Source organism: Thamnophis sirtalis, unplaced genomic scaffold (assembly GCF_051295495.1).
Source record: "Thamnophis sirtalis isolate CommonGarterSnake01/CBP01778 unplaced genomic scaffold, rThaSir2_p1.2 scaffold_2, whole genome shotgun sequence".
In the NCBI taxonomy this organism is placed as follows: Eukaryota; Metazoa; Chordata; class Lepidosauria; order Squamata; family Natricidae; genus Thamnophis; species Thamnophis sirtalis.
The window spans coordinates 6,953,595-6,974,622 of NW_028261382.1; the positions used below are offsets into that span (position 1 = coordinate 6,953,595).

Genomic DNA, 21,028 nt, shown 5'->3' on the forward strand with positions numbered 1-21,028 from the left:
TCTCATCTTTATTACTTTATAGGTGACTCAAGATGCTGAATGTAGTAGTATTCTTCCTTCCTCCAATTTTCTTAACAACAGGTGGGTTGGGGATTGGCTCAAATTCTCCCAGCTGGTTTTCATGGCCGCAGCTGGACTAGAACTCACAGTCTCCTGATAATTGAGCCCAAAGTCACCGAGCTAGCTTTCCTGCCAGAGGTGAGACTAGAACTCACCAACTCCTGGTGATTGGCCCAAAGTCACCCAGCGGGCTTTCCTGCCTAAGGCAGGACTAGAACTCACTATCTCGTGATTGGGTCAAAGATATCCCATTGGCTTTCATGCCTAAAGCGGTACTAGAATTCACCATCACCTACTTTCTAACTTAACCAACAGACCAAATGGACTTTCTAAATGTTTCCTGACTGAATCGTCTAATAGAAATAGCCACTTCTGATTTAAAACAATTTTTTTCTTTTGTGCAGGCGATTGGAAATGCTAAAACGACTCGCAACGACAACAGCAGCCGCTTTGGAAAATACATGGAGATCAGTTTTGATAGGAAGTACCAGATCATTGGGGCAAATATGAGGACATACCTGCTCGAAAAATCTAGAGTTGTTTTTCAAGTTAGTAAGAATTGGCAGTGAAATCTGTGCGTTTCTACTAACTTCAGACCCAGCAATCTCTCTTGCCTTCTGCAGGTGCTCTCAAGGTTTATTCTAGCCAGCATGATCAGAGGTGGTGTTCAGCCAGTTCGAACCAGATTGGGTGAACTGGTAGCGGAGATTGCTGGTGGGATTCAAACATTTTTATTACTGGTTCTGTGGGTGTGGCTTGGTGGGCATGGCGTGGCTTGATGGCGAGCATCTGCGCGAACCAGTGGTAAAAAATAAGTGAAACCCACCACCGAACATGATGCTCAGGGGCAATGTTGTTTCGGAGATGGCCTTTTGCAAAAAACTTGTACATTTTTTAAAACATTTTTAAAATTTGTAAAAGTTATTTAAAAGTTTTTAAAAATGTTCTGTTTCTTCCCGTGAACAAAATAAGAATGAAAGAGAACAAAATTGCTTGGGGGGGTTCTGTGTGCAATTTCCAGCATTGTTCAGAAGCATTTTTTATTAAAATAGAATAATTCAAGGCGCTTCCTCTTGTTTTTCAACTGAGAAGTAAAAAAAAACATCATTGGAGCAAGAGCTTTGGCTAAAACTCAAAGCCCCTTTGGTTTCAGAGGCTGGCAGGTTGCACCACTTAGCAATTGGTTAAATTTGGGGAAGGCCGCTGAGTTTTAGAAGCTTCCCACGGCATTGCTCACATCCGTTTCTGAATAACCCACATCACAGAAACTTGGGTGGCCTTCTGTCTCTAACTTTTGAAATTATTTCAAGGTTGTTTGTTTATTTATATTCATTCTTTTTTTAAAAAAAATCAAAGGGTTAAAAGACAAAGCAAAAAAAGGGAGAGAGGAAATAGGGAAGGAAGGAGAATAGAGAGAAAAAAGGAGGAGAGAGGGAGGGAAGGAGAGAGGGAGGGAGGGAGGGAAGGAACAAGAATAGAGAGAAGAAAGGAGGCTAGAGGGAAGGAAGGAGAAGGGAGGGAGGAAGGAAGGAAGGAAGGAAGGTAGATCACTCAAGAAATGAAAAGGAGGTGGAAAAAATCCTATAAAAATATGACTTTTGATCTTTTTTTCAGAAGAAATAATTATAATTTTATAGTTCCTCCTTCCTCTTAGATAATACACAGGTCCATTCAGCCTTTCATTTAATTTACATCTTCCTTAATCGTCAAATCCATAAATCAACATTTCATTCCTTTCTTCTGTCAGCAAAACATCCAAACTATCTCTAGTTTTAATCTTCCTTTTCTTTTCATTTGCAGTCAGAAAATGAAAGAAATTATCACATATTCTATCAGCTGTGTGCATCAGCTCAGAGCCCCAAATTTAAGCATCTTCAGCTTGGTATGTCACCTATCACCTTATAGATTAATCTCTTTTATTGCTTTATTATATCAGTTTGGTGCATAATTCACAAAGGAGGCGTCTGTTCTTGGTTTGGGAGCATCTTTATGGGACTGAATGTTCTTATGTGGTCAAAACATGCCCCCAATTTAGTAAACCTCACCCTGCTAATTATTGAAAGAATTCGCTAAAGCATCTTAGAGTTGTAAATAGAATAGAATAACAGAGTTGGAAGGGACCTTGGAGGTCTTCTAGTCCAATGCCCTGCTTAGGCAGGAAACACTACACCACTTCAGACAAATAGCTATCCAACATCTTCTTAAAGACTTCCAGTGTTGGAGCATTCATAACTTCTGGAAGCAAGTTGTTCCACTAGTTAATTGTTCTAACTGTCAGGAAATTTCTCCTTAGTTTTAAGTTGCTTCTCTCCTTGATTAGTTTCCACCCATTGCTTCTTGTCCTGCCCTCAGGTGCTTTGGAGAATAGCTTGACTCTCTCTTCTTTGTGGCAACCCCTGAGATATTGGAAGACTTCCATCATGTCTCCCCTAGTCAGTGGTGGGTTTCTGTTTCTGTAGGTGTGGCCTCCTTTGTGGGAGTGGCTTGCCGACCATGTGACCTGGTGGGAGTGGCTTGCCAGCCATGTGTTTTCTTTCTTTCTTTCTCTCTCTCTCTCTCTCTCTCTTTCTCTCTATCCTTCTATCTATCTACCTACTCTCTCCCTCTCTCCCTAACTACGGGCCAACTGGAAGTTGGAAACGATCTGTTGCCGCCTTCCGGAGGGCCTCTGGGGGAGGCCGTTTTCGCCCTCCCCAGGCTTCAAGAAAGCCTCCGGAGCCTGGGGAAGCATTGTGCACGCATGCGCAGGAGGGTGGGAAAAATTGGTGGGGGCACACATGTGCACACGATAGCATGCCTGTGCAAAATTTTGGCACGTCATAAGAAAAAGGATCACCATCACTGCCCTACACTATTCCTGGCAAATAACATCTTGTAATTAAGTCTTTCCCCAAAACGTTCAATGATTTCTCAGTATTAATTTTAGAAGACTCATCCCCCCCCCAAATCTTTGCAATATTTGGCTACCGGTGACCCATTCCTAGGAGTCTGTGGCCTCCATGGTCAGCATATCTGGTGACGTATTTGCTTTCCACCCGTAGCAAGTGCTGAAGAATTTAATTATACTAACATGGGTAGAAACATCACAATTGAAGGAGTGAATGACCACGCCGACATGAAGGAAACTCAAAAAACGTTCAACCTGTTAGGTAAGCTCTTATCAAGTTATCTGTTTTAAAAAAAACACAGCAAAATTCTAACATTTACGAAATGTTGTTGGGTCCTTTAGTGTCTGATAGCTTGGCAAAAAAATTGGCATGCTATCCGATGCACCTTTTTAAATACAAAAGGTAAAACGTGCCCTATTTTAGGGCACAGTGCTCATCTCTGTGTCTTGGGGAGGGAGCCGAGGGCTCTGCATTGGAGGCAGAGATGGGGCCGAGGCCGTCTGGCAGTGATCAGGCGCCTACGGAGCTAGACAGCAGTGAGGCAGAGGAACAGCTGGAGCCCGTTCCCAGTGTGTGCATGCGCAGAGCTGCCAGAAGAAAAGAACAATTCAGAAATCAGGGTCGACTTGGGAGTAAAGCCACAGGTGGCAGGTGAATGGCCCCTCCCATAGGACATAAAAGAGGAGCGAAAGGGGAGAGGGCTTTTGCAGGAAACAATTCGTTCGTTCGGTTGTTAGATTCATTTCAGGAGTGTGAAGAGCTGTCCATGAATCTCAGAGACTCTGTGCCCAGTCTTTCCTTGCATAGCACTACATTTGGAAAATATTTACATGGCAGCTTTCTAAGATAGATGAGGTCTGTGGTCATAAATATTCCTTTGAAAGACTGTTTGCAAGGCCTTGGCTGAATGTGAATGAGAGGAATTCACATTCATTTAATAAAAGGAGTTTTGTCGGGACCTGGACTCTGCCTCGTGCTTTTGGGGGAAGCCTACGTCAGAACAGAACGGGAACTCACCCTGTTGCATGGTGCTTGGGTCTCAAACACAGGCTCTCAGCTTTCCAGTCTTTAACTACTGAACCAACATGCCCTCATGCTTTTTAGGAGTCACTGAACTAAGGGGGCATCCATCAAATCACACTGTTAATGTGAGAATTAATTGTAATGTTAACGGTCCGGGTGGAAGATAATTTTTGCTCGTTTTTCATTGCAGGCCTGAAGGAAGATTTTCAGATGGATGTTTTTAAAATACTGTCCGCTATTCTTCATTTAGGCAATGTGCAGATCAGTCCTGTTGGTGATGAAAAGTCTTCTGTTGATGTAAGATTTACTGGCAGAATGTTTTAATGAACAATGCAAGGTCCCCCCACCTTTAAGTCCCTTAATCTTTGGCTTGTAGGAAGTACATTCATCAGGAAGTACCTTGCTGGCCGGAGAATTCTGGAAGCTGAGGTCCATGTGTCTCCAAATTGCCATGGTTGAGAAATATTGCTCTGATGATTTTCTCCAGCCCATTATGAATCTAGAAGAAAAAAACATGTTAAAATCTGCAGAATTGGCACTCAGTTCCGGGGTTGTCAAACCTTGGGATATTCTAGATATTCTAGGACAGTGTTTCTTCACCTTGATGAATGGTCACCTAGTGGTGAAGGCACTCGCCTCCCACCCAGAAGATTGAGAGTTCAAACCTAGGTTGGATGTTTCTTTCCTAAGATGGAAAGGGGGAAAAAATTCTGTTGTGAACTCCTTGTAGGTGTCAGGAAGGGCATCTGGCATACTCAGCTCCATTCAGTCACCCCTAATTAAGGATTTTTTAAAATTTATTATTATTATTATTATTATTATACAATTGTATCACAGCGGCCAGTTGTTTCGCCGGATTTGGCATTGGTTACTAGTCGGGCCCCACCCAGGGGCCTAGGACGTCGTAACATTATTATTATTATTATTATTATTTTTAAGTTTTTATTTTACACACATAAACACATCAAGAATAAACACATGACTTAAGACAACATAGGAACAATAAGTATCATACAGCAGTTCCGTATTGGTTTCTTTGCAGTTAGGTTTTCCCTTTCTATAATTAGCTATTTATAACCAAATATTGTTTATCTATAATGTGCTCTATATACATACAATTCCAGGTAAACATTCACATGGTTATTCTTTTTCTTTGCCAATCTTATACTATTGTTATTTCCTTTAAGAGATTATAGAGTACAGTTTGGGTTGTATTATTTACCATCCCAAGCATCTATTGGGACATCATCTTATTTTCTCTTTCTTTTCTTTTCTCTCTCCCTTCCTTCTCTACTTCCTTCCTACCTCCTCTCCTTCCCCTTCTTTCTTCCCTTATCTCTCTCCTCTTTTTTTTTAATTTAAAAAAGGTGTGTTTCTTCACCTTAGTAATTTTAAGATGAGAGGCGTTCAACTTCCAACAGTCGTGCTGACTGGGGAATTCTGGGAGTTGAAGTCCACTCATCTTCAAGTGGCTAAGGCTGAGAAACAGTTCTAGGAAGTAGAACCACAAAACAGAGTCTGTGGACTATCAAGCTACCCACTGTATGTTAAAAAATATATTGCATTTTGAAGCTGTAGAACAGTGTTTCTCAACCTTGGTCACTTGAAGATGTCTGGACTTTAAGTCCCAGAATTCTCCAGCCAGCGAATGTTGGCTGGGGAATTCTGGGAGTTAAAGTCCAGACATCTTCAAGTGGCCAAGGTTGAGAAACACTGCTGTAGAAGTTTTGATGATTGACATGCCCAATGACAATAGGTTTCTTATTTCTGCTTCAAAGGTGGACGACAAACATCTTCATATATTTTGTGAGCTCTTGGGAGTCGAAAGTGATAAAGTAGCTCAGTGGCTTTGTCACAGGAAAATTATTACTACCTCCGAAACCGTAGTAAAGCCAATGACGAAACACCAAGCTGTAAACGCCCGAGATGCTTTGGCCAAGAAGATTTATTCTCATCTTTTCGATTTCATCGTGGAACAAATTAACAAGGCCTTGCAGTTTTCAGGCAAACAACATAGCTTTATTGGTGTTTTGGACATTTATGGGTAAGAGGATCTGTTTTTCAGAAGAAACCAGTGGTGAAATTCAAACATTTTCCCTACCGGCTCTGTGGGCGTGGCTTGGGAGGGCGTGGCTTGGTGGCCATGTGACTGGGCGGGCGTGGTCGCACAACTGACTCACACACAACGTAAAAGCAGCTGGACTTCACACAAAATGGCCCCTTGCAACAAGTAGGAAACTCACAGACAATCAGGCATAGCTGATTGTTGCACAGCTGATTGGTAGTAAAAAAAATGTTTAAAAATGTTTTTAAAAAAGTTCCCACGATAGCGGGGCATAGCTGATTGTTGGAACTTTTTAAAAACTTTTAAAAGCATTTTTTTTTACTACCAGTTTGGGCGAACCGGCTCGAACCGGTAGCATTTCACCCCTGGAAGTAACCCAATATCTGCATTAAATCCTGGGTAGGCCTTGCCTTGTTTGTTTATTTGTTTGTTTGTTTATTGGATTTATATGCCGCTCTTCTCCCTAGGACTCAGGGCGGCGTACAACATTAAAAAAGACACATATTACAAAAGTTTTTAAAAAATTAGATAGAGTATCCAAAAAACAAACCCAATTAAGATTAACAATAACATTTAAAATTCGATTAAAATTAACAATAATCAATCATTTATTTTATTTTGTTCAGGCCAGCCTGGCTTGCTGGAAAAGCCAACTTTTTAGGGCGCGTCGGAAGGACCGGAGGTCGGGGATTATACGAAGCTCCGGGGGCAGCTCATTCCAGAGGGAAGGCGCTCCCACAGAGAAGGCTCTCCCCCTGGGGGTCGGTAGCCGACACTGTCTGGCCGACGGCACCCTGAGGAGGCCAACTCTGTGGGATCAATTATGGCCATAAGTCAAGGACTATCTATAGTTATGTGGACATTACTTCTAGATTTGGACTTCTCCACTGAGTGATCTCTTTGAAGTCTTCAGATTCTACAAATCTATCATTCTAACACAGTGTTTCTCAACCTTGGCAACTTGAAGATGTCTGGACTTCAACTCCCAGAATTCCCCAGCCAACATTCGCTGGCTGGAGAATTCTGGGAGTTGAAGTCCAGACATCTTCAAGTTGCCAAGGTTGAGAAACACTGTTCTAACATGATACGGTACAAGAATATTGTTAAGATCTTTTGCCCCCAAATGATTTTTCTGCATTGCTTCTCAAACGTACAACAGAAAGGATCGCGTGTCCTCGATTTTTCCCTCCCGCCAATCTAAAAAATGTAAAACTTTCTACCATGTATTTCAGATTTGAAACCTTTGATCTGAATAGCTTTGAACAATTTTGCATCAACTATGCCAATGAAAAACTGCAGCAACAATTCAACCTGGTATGATCTTTTTTTAATGGATGTCCGTTAGTTTGGATTAAAAAATTCGTCTTGAGTTGATATTCCAGAAAAATGCAGTTGACTTATTTTTGGCTGTAAAATTCAAAGTTTAAAAATGTTGGCACCTTTAAAAAATGTATTGCTGTGTAGAAGTTTTAAAAGGCCTGGTTCAAAGTGGCTTGCAATGATTCTGCAGGTAAAGCAGCTTCAGTGGCCATGATTATGGAAGTCTTATCCAGGCACGCTTCAACTTAAACCTTAATCTCAAATGTAACATTCCCTTGAAATGCCTACACAGCTTGATTATCCTGAGCTGCTGAGAAGTTGAAAGCAAGCAGCTAGTCATCTTTGCTAACATGTTCTAAATAGGACAATCTTTAGAAGCCCCAATGAATATGTCAAAGAGGCCATAACTCCTACCAGCTGGACTAAAGAGAGATGTATTTTAGACTAGATGATAACCCAGCGTTGCCTGCTTATTTATTTATCATAATCCTATATTAGACAGGAAAAGCCCTGATTTCGGCTCCCTTACCAGAGGGAGCCCCCTTGTGGAGTACTGTGAAACCATTACCATAGCAACTCCATTGCACTGTACAGTTGAAGCCATTTTGGGACAGTACGGTAGAAGCCATTTGAAGGCACAACAGGCTGCATCTTAGCAGAACACACACCCCGAGGGTTGTTATGGGTGTCTTACCTACACAGTATTTGTTTCCAGAGAGGAAGTCATCTGTGAACCAAATTTGGTTGAAATTGTTTGAGGCATTCCAGAGTTATGCTGGAACCTACATACACACAGTCATTTTTATATAGCTAGATAGAAGATAGATAGATAGATAGATAGATAGATAGATAGATAGATAGATAGATAGATAGATATATAGATAGATGATAGATAGAAGAGATAGATAGATAGAAGATAGATAGAAGATAGATAGATGATAGATGATAGATAGATAGATAGATAGATAGATAGATAGATAGATAGATAGATAGATAGATAGATAGATAGAAGATAGATAGAAGATAGATAGATAGATGATAGATAGATAGAAGAGATAGATAGGATAGATAGATAGATGATAGAAGATAGATAGATAGAAGATAGATAGATAGATAGATAGATAGAAAATAGATAGAAGATAGAGATAGATAGATAGATAGATAGATAGATAGATAGATAGATAGATAGAAGATAGATAGAAGATAGATAGATAGATAGATGATAGATAGATAGAAGAGATAGATAGGATAGATAGATGATAGATAGCTAGATAGAAAGATAGATAGATAGATAGATAGATAGATAGATAGATAGAAGATAGCTAGATAGCTAGATAGAAAATAGATAAATAGAAGTTAGATAGATAGAAGATAGATAGATTGATAGATGATAGATAGATAGATAGATAGATAGATAGATAGATAGATAGATAGATAGATAGATAGATAGATAGATAGATAGAAGATTCATTTATTTCAGCTGAAGAGGAAAAAAGTAAAATGTAATTTGGGAACTAGAGTGGAATAATAAGGTACATCAGTAAATAGCTGAACGAGGAGGATGTGGTTGTTTGAAGAGTGTAGCTCAGAGGAGGATGGAGAACAAAAGTCTTAAAATCTGGTATCTGTGATGGTTGAAAGTTGGGAAGATCATGAATTGAGAGGAACAATCATTTCTTTGAGACTTGGAGTGGATAAGTAAAATCTTTATATCCTCTCCAGCCTTAGATTCAGTCAGGATATGAGATTGGATAATTCTATCATGGTGGGATTGATGTTTACATGTCTTTTCTCTTTTGACCCCAAAAAGAATTCAGTATTGTTAAGCAAACACTTGAGTTTTGATGTGACTGGTCAAACAACCGACAGTATTTGGGAGATTAAACTGGAAATATCATTTTTTTCAGCATGTCTTTAAACTTGAACAAGAAGAATACATGAAGGAAAATATCCCCTGGACGTTAATTGATTTTTATGACAATCAACCAGTCATTGATCTGATTGAAGCTAAAATGGGCATTCTAGAACTTTTAGATGAAGAGTGTTTGGTAAGTGTCAACATCTTAGTTTCACAAACCCAAATCTAGTCCTTTTTGTTTTGTGCTAATTTTCTTTAAAACATCCTTGCAAAAGGCAGTTTTCTAATTTTACCATTTTAATGCTTCTTAGCCATATTAGCAAGACTCCTTGCCAAACCAAAATTCATCTTCATAGTTTCTGTCTCTTAAGGCTATTTATACGGTTGCAATTTCCCATCAAAGTAGATTTGCTTGCTCCTGGGGAGGAAAGCTATAGCCTACTAAACAGCAGAGACATCACCCTGACAATAAAAGTTGGCTATGGTTTTCCCAGTTGCAATGGATGGCTGTGAAGGTTGGACCACAAGAAAGGCTGAGCGCCAAAGAATTAAGGCCTTTGAACTATGGTTCTAGAGAAGACTCCTGTGAGTCCTGTGGACTGCAAGGTGATCCAACCGGTCAGTCCTAGAGGAGATCAACCCTGACTGCTCTTTAGAAGGCCAGATGCTGAAGAGGAAACTCAAGAACTTTGGCCACCTAATGAGAAGGAAGGATTCATTGGAGAAGAGCCTAATGCTGGGAACGATTGAGGGCAAAAGAAGAAAGGGACGACAGAGAATGAGGTGGCTGGATGGAGTCACCGTAGCAGTTGGTGTGAGCTTGAATGGACTCCAGAGGATGGTAGAGGACAGGGAGGCCTGGAGGAATGTGGTCCATGGGGTTGTGATGGGTTGGACATGACTTTGCAACTAACAACAACAAAAGCCTATTTATGGGGATGCAATTTCTCATCAAAGTAGGACACAAAATATACTTGAAACCAGCAACTCAGAGCCAGGAGTCTCTTAAGCAGAGATGCAGATATAGCCAATTTCGGAGAATTTGCATCTGAGCCAAAAAAATGTCTTGGGTTGAAGAATCAAGCCAGAATCAAACGCTTTATTGCAGTGTATGGAATCCTTTTAACTGCGTTTGGTAACTCTGGCTAAGCCTGATCCCTTCAGGATGAGGGTAGTGAAATGTAGCATCAACAGGTGTTTCTTCCTTCCTGCATGGAAGTTATTATCCACAAGTTATTTTTGGATATTGCATTATGTAGCCATGCCTTATTTGTTCGGTTGTGGCTCAACTATTTAATAACCCATGATGCCTATGAGAAGTCTAAATCCAGTCCGAGAGAAGGATAGAGGTTTCTCCAGATTGCAACCCAATCTTGCAGATAGAACAAGAAAGCTAAGACGGTTGGGTAGAAAAAGAAGGAGGGAGCACTGTACCAGTGGTGGGATTCAAATAATTTAACAACCAGTTCTCTGCACTAATGACCATCTGGGTAGTTGAGGGCTCGGTGGTCATGTGACTGGGTGGGCGTGGCCAACTCAAGGTCACTCAGGTTGATGGACGCTTCGCCTTAGCTGTTACAATGTAATAAGGATTAACCGGAGAGGCAGTTTCTGTAAGCAGGTCAATAAAGATGAGGCTAGAAACAACACTAGAATGTTTCCTTCCTGCCTTCCTTACAGGATTAGCCCTGTAAAGTGGAAAAAAACAAAAGGAGATTTCTTCCAACAACCGGTTCTCCAAACTGCTTAGAAAGTTAACAACCGGTTCTCCCGGATAGGTGCGAACTGGCTGAATCCCACCACTGCACTGTACACAATCTTGTATTTGTATTTACTTGTATTTATTAGTTTGTCAAACATCTACAAGATAGCAGGCATAAATATAAACATGGATGTAAACAAAAGAAAGGAATATAAATACATGGGGACAGTAGGACGGAGATATTAGGTACGCTGGTGCGCTTATGCACGCCCCCTTTACGGACCTCTTAGGAATGGGGTGAGGTCCACGGTAGACAGTTTGAGGTTGAAGCTGTGAGGGTTTGAGGATGTAACAATGGAGTCAGGTAGAGCATTCCAGGCGTTGACCACTCTGTGGCTGAAGTCGTATTTTCTGCAATCGATTTTGTGTGTATAAAAGAAGTGGGTTATTCAACCAACCAACCAAGTAACACCCCTAATGAAAAAGACCCCAAGGCTAGAGTTTCCTCAAAGTTCCATTTTATTAGAGATGTCATGTTGGCACATCTGGGAAAACCCGAAATCTGAAAGCTTCCGGGTTTTCCCCGCCCAAACGAAAGTTCAAGTCCCTGCCCAGCACCCACATTTCCATCCCATGGTCGAATCAGGCACCATCCAAAACTGGAGATGCCTCCCAGTCACACCATTGCAGCTGCAGGGCAAGGTGTCCTTGACTCTCTGAGAAAGGAATGTTATTTTGACTGTATATCTCCCGTACTCCATGTAATTCTCCCCTCCCAGTTTCCCACAGTATCAAATTTGGCAGGCCCAAAGCAATTTTCATTTATCGCTTCTAATTTTAGATATGCCATTTTTGCTTCCTCCCACCCCCCCCCCACCCCGAAACAGCTACCTCAAGGAACTGATGAAAATTGGCTCCAGAAGCTATATAATAATTTTATGAACAAGAACCCTCTCTTTGAAAAGCCAAGGATGTCAAATACTTCTTTTATTATCCAGCATTTTGCTGACAAGGTAAGTTATTTAGTATGGAAAGAAATGTTATCTTTCTACTTCCTAGAATGAAACTTCATCCTTCGTCATGATTTATTCACCTGTAAAGAGTTAATAATGTATCATTTATCCCAAAACTATGATGCTATTTCTGTAATGCCATGATTTAAAAGGAGTGAGTGAAACGAGCTTCTGAAACAATTTTGCCAACGAGTTATTTTGATTTTTGTGGAAGCTTCTCATTTTAGTCCAAACATGAGATGGATTTTCTAAGACTATAATAAAACGTTTTCTTTGGGAATTAAAGGAGATGTTTATAGATCTTCCTTCCTTCTGAAATTCATGACCATTTCTGCTTACAAGGAATTATCTGTGATCCCTTGGAGATCCCACTCTTATTTGATCTGCTGGGATCCAGCCAACTCGCTGCCAAAGAATCTTAAATCTAAAAATTACAGATATGCCTTGTGGCTGTTCCACTGATCTGTCCTGGGAATGAATGCAACACTTTTCCTTTTTATATTTTCGCTGCTCTTATGATTGACCGTAAGGGACGCAGTGGCTAAGAGGCTGAGCTTGCCGATCAGAAAGGGCGACAGTTTGGCGGTTCAAATCCCTAGCACCACATAATGGAGTGAGCTCCTGTTACTTGTCCCAGCTTCTGCCAACCTAGCAGTTCGAAAGCATGTAAAAATGCAAGTAGAAAAATGGGGACCACCTTTGGTGGGAAGGTAACAGTGTCCCATGCTCCTTCGGCATTGAGTCATGCCGGCCACATGACCATGGAGACGTCTTCGGACAGTGCTGGCTTTTTGGCTTTGAAACAGAGATGAGCACCGTCCCCTAGAGTCGGGAACCACTAGCAGATATGTGCGAGGGGAACCTTTACCGTTATGATTGACCATTGTCAATCTATCTTCCTTCAACAGGTAGAATATAAAAGTGAAGGATTTCTAGAAAAAAACCGGGACACTGTTTACGAAGTACTGATTGATATCTTGAGAAACAGTAAGGTAAATATATTATTTTATGATTCCACAATACTTTAGCTGTTACAGTTCTGGTAAGCGCAACTTTGCAAGATGTTTGGAGTTATCAAAGCTAAAGTCCATCCTTTTTGGATGCTTAAACCTCAGACTCTACATGGGGCTGCCCCTGAAAAGTGTTCGGAGACTACAGTTAGTCCAGAATGCAGCCATGCGAGCGATACTGGGTGTACCAAGGCACACCCACACTACACCTATCCTCCGCGAGCTGCACTGGCTTCCTATTGGTCTCCGAGCACGATTCAAGGTGCTGGTTATCACCTTTAAAGCCCTACATGGCCTAGGACCTGGTTATCTACGAGACCGTCTTCTGCCGCATACCTCCCTACGACCGATAAGATCGCACAGGGTGGGCCTTCTCCAGGTGCCATCAGCTAGACAATGTCGGCTGGCGGCGCCTCGGAAGAGGGCCTTCTCTGTTGCAGCTCCGGCCCTATGGAATGAACTACCCCCAGAGATCCGGACCCTACCCACTCTCATGGCCTTCTGAAAAGCTATCAAAACCTGGCTATTCCGGCAGGCCTGGGGCTGTTGACCTCTTGATCGAGGTCCAGCCCTGATTAGACTGGGTGCATGATGTGTTTCTTTTAATCTGCTCTTTTCTGTATGTTTTTTAACCTTTCTTTTACAATTTTATTTCTGTAAGCCGCCCGGAGTCCTTTGGGATTGGGCGGCCTCTAAATTTAATAAATAGAATAGAATAGAATAGAATAGAATAGACTGCATAACACTGGAATACATCCTGGCAATGTCTGACCAGAACTGAATGTGTCTGGTTAGGTCATTGTGAGCAGAAATTTCGCTCCAACAAGCCCTGTGTCAGCCTTGCAAGGTAGACCAAACAGGAAGCGTGGCCCGATGAGCTACAATCAACTTTACTTGATTGTAAAGTTGCACGAAGAGAATCTGAAAATACATTTCTCCCCCCCCCCCATTCTTCTCTGGAGGGGCTGCTTAAAAAGTCACGGCACAAAAATTGCAGCTTCTAACGGTTGTTTAAAAAAAAAAACGGTTGTTAAATCGAAGACGGCCTGTTGTGCCTATCTTAATTTTAATGTTCATCTCTTTTTTTAGTTTCGGCTGTTTGCCAACTTCTTCCAGGACGGGCCAGTCCCTCTTTCCCCGTTTCACGCTGCAATCAAAGTTAAGTCTGCAAAAACTGTGATTGCGTCTCCTAACAAACAGTTCCGTGCAACTGTTGGAAGTAAGGTATTTTTGTTTTGGATTACCAAGTTTGAGAAAGACTGAGATTTTTTTTTAAAAAAAAAATGCATGCATGCTTGTTCTATTGAATGGATCTATTTTCTTACTTTGCCTTAAACAATCTTAGGCTGGGAAAGGATTTGGGGTACAACGGAAGGGTTGAATGAAGGGGAGCTGAAAGTGGGAGGGGGGCTAAAAGAGATATGGCAGATGGACCCCCAAACTTCCATCCACCAGGATCATTGAGTTTCTGTACACTCATTTGTTTTGACAATAAGGACTGTCCTTGTATGAAGCTTGTAATAAATATCATAGCTTCCATTCACAAGTTAACCAGAAAGATGCTGCTCTATTCTATGCCATTCTTATATTATTATTATTCTATTTGGAAGGTTATAAGGTATAGTTTAAAATGCTTTGTTTACCATCCTTCGCACCTGCTAAGACACCACCTCGTTCTCTCTTTCTTTTCTTTTCTCCCTCCCTTCCTTCTCTACTTCCTTCCTTCCTTGTCTCCGTCCCCTTCTTCCTTCCCTTACCTCTTCCCTACTCCGGTTCCACCACAAAACTGCGAAGCCCTTATCCGCGATGACATAACCGCGGAGGGCAAATCCACGCCTTCCGAAGCACTCAGCACCCTAAACCTAACCCTAACCCTAACCCTAACCCTAACCCTAACCCTAAATCTAACCCGAAACCTAACCCGAAACCTAACCCGAAACCTAACCCTAACCCTAACACTAACCCGAAACCTAAACCTAACCCTAAAGCAAACCCCTAAACCTAAACCCAACCCTTACCTTAATTTAAATCGGCTTTCCGGCGCCACTCTGTTTTAAAGCGCCCTTCTGTCGCCGCGCTGTTGTCGCGGCGGTGATGACGTCGCGGTGATGACATTGCGGCTTTAGCGACGCGGTTTTAGCACCGCTATTTTGACGAGCGCGGTTTTGTCGTGCGATGCCCTACTCCTACCCTTTTTCTTCTCCTTCCTACCTTCTCTCCTTCTCTTTCTTTCTCTTCCTCCCTCCTCTTCTTCTTTTCCTCTCCCTTCTACCCACCTTCCCTTACCTCTTTCTTCTTCCCTTACTTCTCCTCCACACTTCTTCTTCCTCTCCTCTTCCTCTCCTTCTCTTCCTCTCTCTTCTACCCTCCACTGCTCTATTCTAAAAGTTCAATTTTTTTTTTTTTTACTATATTTCAGTTTCGCAGTTCCTTATATTTATTAATGGAGACTCTTAATGCTACCACGCCACATTATGTCCGGTGCATAAAACCCAACGATCAAAAGTTAGCATTTGAGTGAGTATGAAAGAAAATGACGTTAGTTTAAACATACATTATATGAGTGTGTGTAGAACTGAATTAAAAGATTTTTATGTGCCTGTTCTTAGGAAAATTCCTACGAAATATGATTCTTATTTAAAATCGTATGAGATGAAAGTTTGTTTTATAAGCAAGATGCCTGACTCCCAAGGTCGAGAAGCACAGAGCAAAAGGCCCATTAAACAGAGGGAAGAAAAAAGAATCAGCATTAAATTATGGGGAAAAGAAAATTGTACCTTCGTATTGATAGAAATGATCAACTGCCGCTTATTTCTAATGTACATAAAGATGCTTATCTGGCTTTTAGCTAAGTGTGGATTTAGTGCAGTGGTGGGTTTCAAAATTTTTTAGAACCTCTTCTGTAGGTGTGGCCTGCTTTGTGGGAGTGGCTTGCCGGCCATGTGACTGGGTGGGAGTGGCTTGCCAGCCATGTGACTGAGTGGGCATGACCAACTTGTAAAATGTGGTGAAACTCACTTAATAACGCTCTTGCTTAGCAACCAAAATGTTGGCTCAGGAACTCTGGCATTTGAAGCACGCAAGTCTTAAAGCTGTCAAGTTACAAGATCCTTGCACCCCTAGCCCTTTAGGAAAGAAACCCCCAGGGGTGTTCAAACTTGACAGCTTTAAGACTTGTGGACTTCAACTCCCAGAATTCCTCCTCTCGCTCTTCGTCTTGATAATGTTCGGACGGGGGGTGGGTGGGAGCTGGAACCGGTTCTAAACAGCACTGTAAATTTGTGGAACCTCTTTCTATAGAAGAGGTTAGAACTGGCAGGAACCCACCCCTGATTTAGTGCAACAGTGCTGTGGATCCAGAAAATATTGACGAGGTCTTGTCAGCAAGCCCAACAGCGTGATCGTATCTACTCGTATCCTCTCATCCACTGTGGCTCTCAACCTGAATGGCACAAACGCAAGGGTAGGATTCAGCCGGTTCGGGCGAACCGATAGGTGGGAGCGAACCAGTTTGCTCCGCTGATCAGGTGGGCCCGCCCTCCCGCCCCTGTGCCTTACTTACCTATATCCTCTCAGCTGATCCACGTGGCAGAGACGATTGCTGTGCCTCCACTCTGCTACTCCCCAGAAGTAACGCGGAAGGTAGGTTTTCTTCAAACTGAGCGCACGTGTGGGGCACGCCCGAAACGCACGATCACCAAACCGATCATTAAAACAGGCAGGATCCAGAGGTGGGTTCCTACCGGTTTGGATTGGTTTGGCTGAACCGGTAGTAATTTGGTGGCCAGGGTTGCTGGAACCGGCAGTGACCCAGGCTTGCTATGCCCTTGAACCAGTTCTCCTACGGCACCGCCATCTTGATTCCTGTTTTTGTGCATGCGCAGAACAATTTGCATTGCAGAAATGTTATTTTTCTTCCTTTTTTAATGTTTTGCGCAGACGGAGCACGTCTTTGGTGTGCTTACCAGCAAAGTAAAACGCCTGTGCGCAAAAAATTTTGCATGGTGAATGGGCAGTAATGCCAGCAGGATCCCACCCCTGGGGACTTGGAATGTAAAAACGGCATATCCCTCCTTCACGAGAAAATTATTTATTTAACCACGGTATCCACAATCAACCATTGGCTCCTAGTCTGTTCCTTATTGAAACCACTGGATGTGATACGTAGCTTCTAAAAGGACACATTGGTCCTTGAATTCAACCGAAATCATTTGTGGTTCTTGTTTTCCTTCTTCTTTAGATTCGACTCCAAAAGAGTAGTCCAGCAATTACGAGCATGTGGGGTGTTAGAAACCATTCGTATAAGCTCTCAGAGCTACCCGTCAAGGTATGGCGTGACGCCTCTCGGGCTTCAAAAGGTTGACTCTCTCGTCTCCTTGATTGAAAGATTCCAATGTTCTCCTCCTTTGACAGGTGGACTTACATTGAGTTTTACAGCCGTTACAGCATTCTCATGTCTCAAAGCGAACTTTCTCTAACAGACAAGAAGCACATTTGCAAGATGGTTCTGCAGCGGCTAATCCAGGTCAGGAGTTCTCTAACTAACCATCACTAGTTGTAGGTGGGCGGAAGGAATGGCCACGAGACACTGTAATTGGCCATTTAGCTTGGCAAGCATCTAAAATGTGATTATATGACGACGGAGAGTGTGTGTGTGTGTGTGTGTGTGTGTGTGTGTGTGTGTGTGTGTGTGTGTGTGTGTGTGGTTGATGTAACCTCCCAAACAGGACATAAATAGCTTTTGGGGGTGTGTGATCCATCCATCGTAACTTTCTTTTTCTTTTAAGATTTTTTTTAAATTCTCTTTCATACCATTTTAAGCATACATTCACATAATTGTTATTCTTCTTTGCATTTGTCATTCTTATACATTTATTATTTCATTTAACAGGTTATAATATACAATTTGGGTTGCTTTATTTACCATCCCCTTTTTTTCCTATTGTAACACCACCTCATTTTCCCTTTCTTTTCTCCCTCCCTCCCTTCTCTACTTCCTTCCTTCTTCCCCTTCCTTCTTCCCTTCCTTTTCTTCTACTCCAACCCTTCCCCTTCCTACCCTCTCTCCTTCTCTTCCTCTCCCTTCCTTCCTTCTCTCCTTCCTCTTCCTTCTTCCCTTACCTTTCTCCTACTCCTACTCTTCCTCTTCCCCTTCCTACCCTCCTTCTCTTCCTCTCTCTTCCTTCCTCCTCTCCTTTCCCTTCCTTCTTCCCTTCCCTTTCTCCTACTCCTACTCTTCCACTTCCCCTTCCTACCCTCCCTCCTTCTCTTCCTCTCTCTTCCTTCCTCCTCTCCTTCCTCTTCCTTCTTCCCTTACCTTTCTCCTACTCCTACTCTTCCTCTTCCCCTTCCTACCCTCCCTCCTTCTCTTCCTCTCTCTTCCTTCCTCCTCTCCTTCCTCTTCCTTCTTCCCTTACCTTTCTCCTACTCCTACTCTTCCTCTTCCCCTTCCTACCCTCCCTCCTTCTCTTCCTCTCTCTTCCTTCCTCCTCTCCTTCCTCTTCCTTCTTCCCTTACCTTTCTCCTACTCCTACTCTTCCTCTTCCCCTTCCTACCCTCCCTCCTTCTCTTCCTCTCTCTTCCTTCCTCCTCTCCTTCCTCTTCCTTCTTCCCTTACCTTTCTCCTACTCCTACTCTTCCTCTTCCCCTTCCTACCCTCCCTCCTTCTCTTCCTCTCTCTTCCTTCCTCCTCTCCTTTCCCCTTCCTTCTTCCCTTCCCTTTCTCCTACTCCTACTCTTCCTCTTCCCCTTCCTACCCTCCCTCCTTCTCTTCCTCTCTCTTCCTTCCTCCTCTCCTTCCTCTTCCTTCTTCCCTTACCTTTCTCCTACTCCTACTCTTCCTCTTCCCCTTCCTACCCTCCCTCCTTCTCTTCCTCTCTCTTCCTTCCTCCTCTCCTTCCTCTTCCTTCTTCCCTTACCTTTCTCCTACTCCTACTCTTCCTCTTCCCCTTCCTACCCTCCCTCCTTCTCTTCCTCTCTCTTCCTTCCTCCTCTCCTTCCTCTTCCTTCTTCCCTTACATTTCTCCTACTCCTACTCTTCCTCTTCCCCTTCCTACCCTCCCTCCTCTTCCTCTCTCTTCCTTCCTCCTCTCCTTTCCCTTCCTTCTTCCCTTACCTTTCTCCTACTCCTACTCTTCCTCTTCCCCTTCCTACCCTCCCTCCTTCTCTTCCTCTCTCTTCCTTCCTCCTCTTCTTTCCCTTCCTTCTTCCCTTCCCTTTCTCCTACTCCTACTCTTCCTCTTCCCCTTCCTACCCTTCCTCCTTCTCTTCCTCTCCCTTCCTTCCTTCTCTCCTTACTTCTTTCTTCTTTCCCCCATCTTCCTTTCCTCCTCTCCTCCTCTCTCTCTCTTTTTCTATTATTGTAGGTGTCTCTTTCAGGTCTCAGTTTATGTTTCCTTGGGATGGTATTTCCGCAAACCCAAATATAATTTGATATCATTTCTTATTCCCTTACTTTAGGTAATCTATCCTAATTATATTTCCCCTCGCTTTATGTCTCGCTCTTAGATATATATGTATATATTTAATATTTTCTTTTCTGTGTAACTTTGAATGGTTAGGGTTAGGGTTACTTATAGGGTCTTATCTTCTCATAAATGACTCTGATTTCTTTTTCTATTTTTCCCTCCAGGATCCAAGGCAATATCAATTTGGCAGGACAAAGATTTTTTTCAGAGCAGGGCAGGTTGCCTATTTGGAAAAAGTCCGGTCAGATCGACTGAGGCAAGCATGCATCATGGTCCAGAAGAACATCCGAGGTTGGCTTCAAAGGAAGAAGTTCCTCCGTGTCAGACAAGCTGCAATCATCATACAGCAATACTTCCGCGGAGAGAGGACTGTACGGTATTTGCCAGGAGCAATGGAGATGGTCCTTCATGGATTAATGGAGACCTTTCCAACGGACATATTTGGTAGCAAAATAAGCCATTGACTAGGTTAGATGAGGGGGTCTCCAAACTTGGCAACTTTAAGGCTTGCTGACTTCAGTTCCCAGAATTCCTCAACTGGCTGGGGACTTCTGGGAGTTGAAGTCCACAAGTCTTTAAATTGCCAAGTTTGGAGATACGCCCCCCTCCTCCGGGTTAGATCCATGAGACAGATCCAAACGATAACGGTTGGGTAGAAAGCACCTTCTTGAGAAGGTGTCTTCAAGGAAGACTTTCACTTACTCAACATCTTATTCCTCCAGGAAAGCTATAACCGCCAGGGCCCTGAAGGAAACCTGGGCTGCCATAGTCATCCAGAAATACAGCCGAGGGTACTTAGTGCGTAGACTTTGCCAACTCATCCGTGTGGCTGCCTTGACGATCCAGGCCTTCGCTCGAGGATTTCTAGCGAGGAAGAAATACAGGAAGGTAACAATTTATTGAAGTTCACCAAGGACCCATCATTGATGTTTCATATGTCAGGGTTCCAAATAGCAACCAAAAGTAAATTGAAGGTTGAAGGTTTAATGCATTTATATGCCACCCTATTCCCGGAGGGACTCAGGGCGGCTAACAAACCCGGGGGGGGGGGGTAGAAACAAACAAGGTAACACAACAAACAAGATACAGAGAGAATTTAAAAACAATCAACAGTCACACAATTCGAGGGGGCGAAGGGAACTCGTCAACCCCAGGCCTGCCGGCCCAGCCAGGTTTTAACGGCTTTAGGGAAAGCCTGGAGGGAGGTGAGGGTCCGAATCTCCGCGGGGAGTTCGTTCCAGAGGGCCGGAGCAGCCACAGAGAAGGCCCTCCGCCTTCAGCCAGGCGATATTGGCCAGTAGATGGAATCCGGAGGAGGCCTAATCTGTGGGATCTAATGGGTCTTTGGGAGGTAATTGGCAGCAGGCGGTCTCTCAAGTACCCAGGTCCAATACCATGAAGGGCTTTATAAGTGACGACTAGCACCTTGAAGCGTATCCGGAGACCAATAGGTAAGCGCGCCCGATTAAAGCCCGTACGTGACGTCATCAGCAGCGCGACAAAAACGACCGCGGAGAAAAAAGGGCGCTTTAAAAAGCGCTTTTAAAGCAAGCCGATTCACATAAAGGTAAGGGTTAGGGTTAGGGTTAGGGTTAGGGTTAGGGTTAGGGTTAGGGTTAGGG

At 43.0% G+C, this 21,028-nt stretch overlaps 1 protein-coding gene across 2 annotated transcripts in view; it reads left to right on the forward strand.

The window, feature by feature from the left end:
- Positions 1 to 21,028, forward strand: part of MYO5C (myosin VC) — a 65,616-nt gene that overhangs the window by 9,970 nt on the left and 34,618 nt on the right. For both annotated transcript variants that reach the window (XM_087704174.1, XM_087704173.1), the window contains exons 6-20: positions 465 to 608; positions 1,861 to 1,942; positions 3,102 to 3,209; positions 4,162 to 4,268; positions 5,750 to 6,015; positions 7,269 to 7,350; positions 9,264 to 9,404; positions 11,804 to 11,929; positions 12,838 to 12,921; positions 14,029 to 14,163; positions 15,359 to 15,456; positions 17,180 to 17,266; positions 17,353 to 17,464; positions 19,571 to 19,782; positions 20,129 to 20,294. In XM_087704174.1, coding sequence (XP_087560300.1) covers positions 465 to 608; positions 1,861 to 1,942; positions 3,102 to 3,209; positions 4,162 to 4,268; positions 5,750 to 6,015; positions 7,269 to 7,350; positions 9,264 to 9,404; positions 11,804 to 11,929; positions 12,838 to 12,921; positions 14,029 to 14,163; positions 15,359 to 15,456; positions 17,180 to 17,266; positions 17,353 to 17,464; positions 19,571 to 19,782; positions 20,129 to 20,294 — 1,950 coding nt within the window. The remainder of the gene's footprint in view (positions 1 to 464; positions 609 to 1,860; positions 1,943 to 3,101; positions 3,210 to 4,161; positions 4,269 to 5,749; positions 6,016 to 7,268; positions 7,351 to 9,263; positions 9,405 to 11,803; positions 11,930 to 12,837; positions 12,922 to 14,028; positions 14,164 to 15,358; positions 15,457 to 17,179; positions 17,267 to 17,352; positions 17,465 to 19,570; positions 19,783 to 20,128; positions 20,295 to 21,028) is intronic.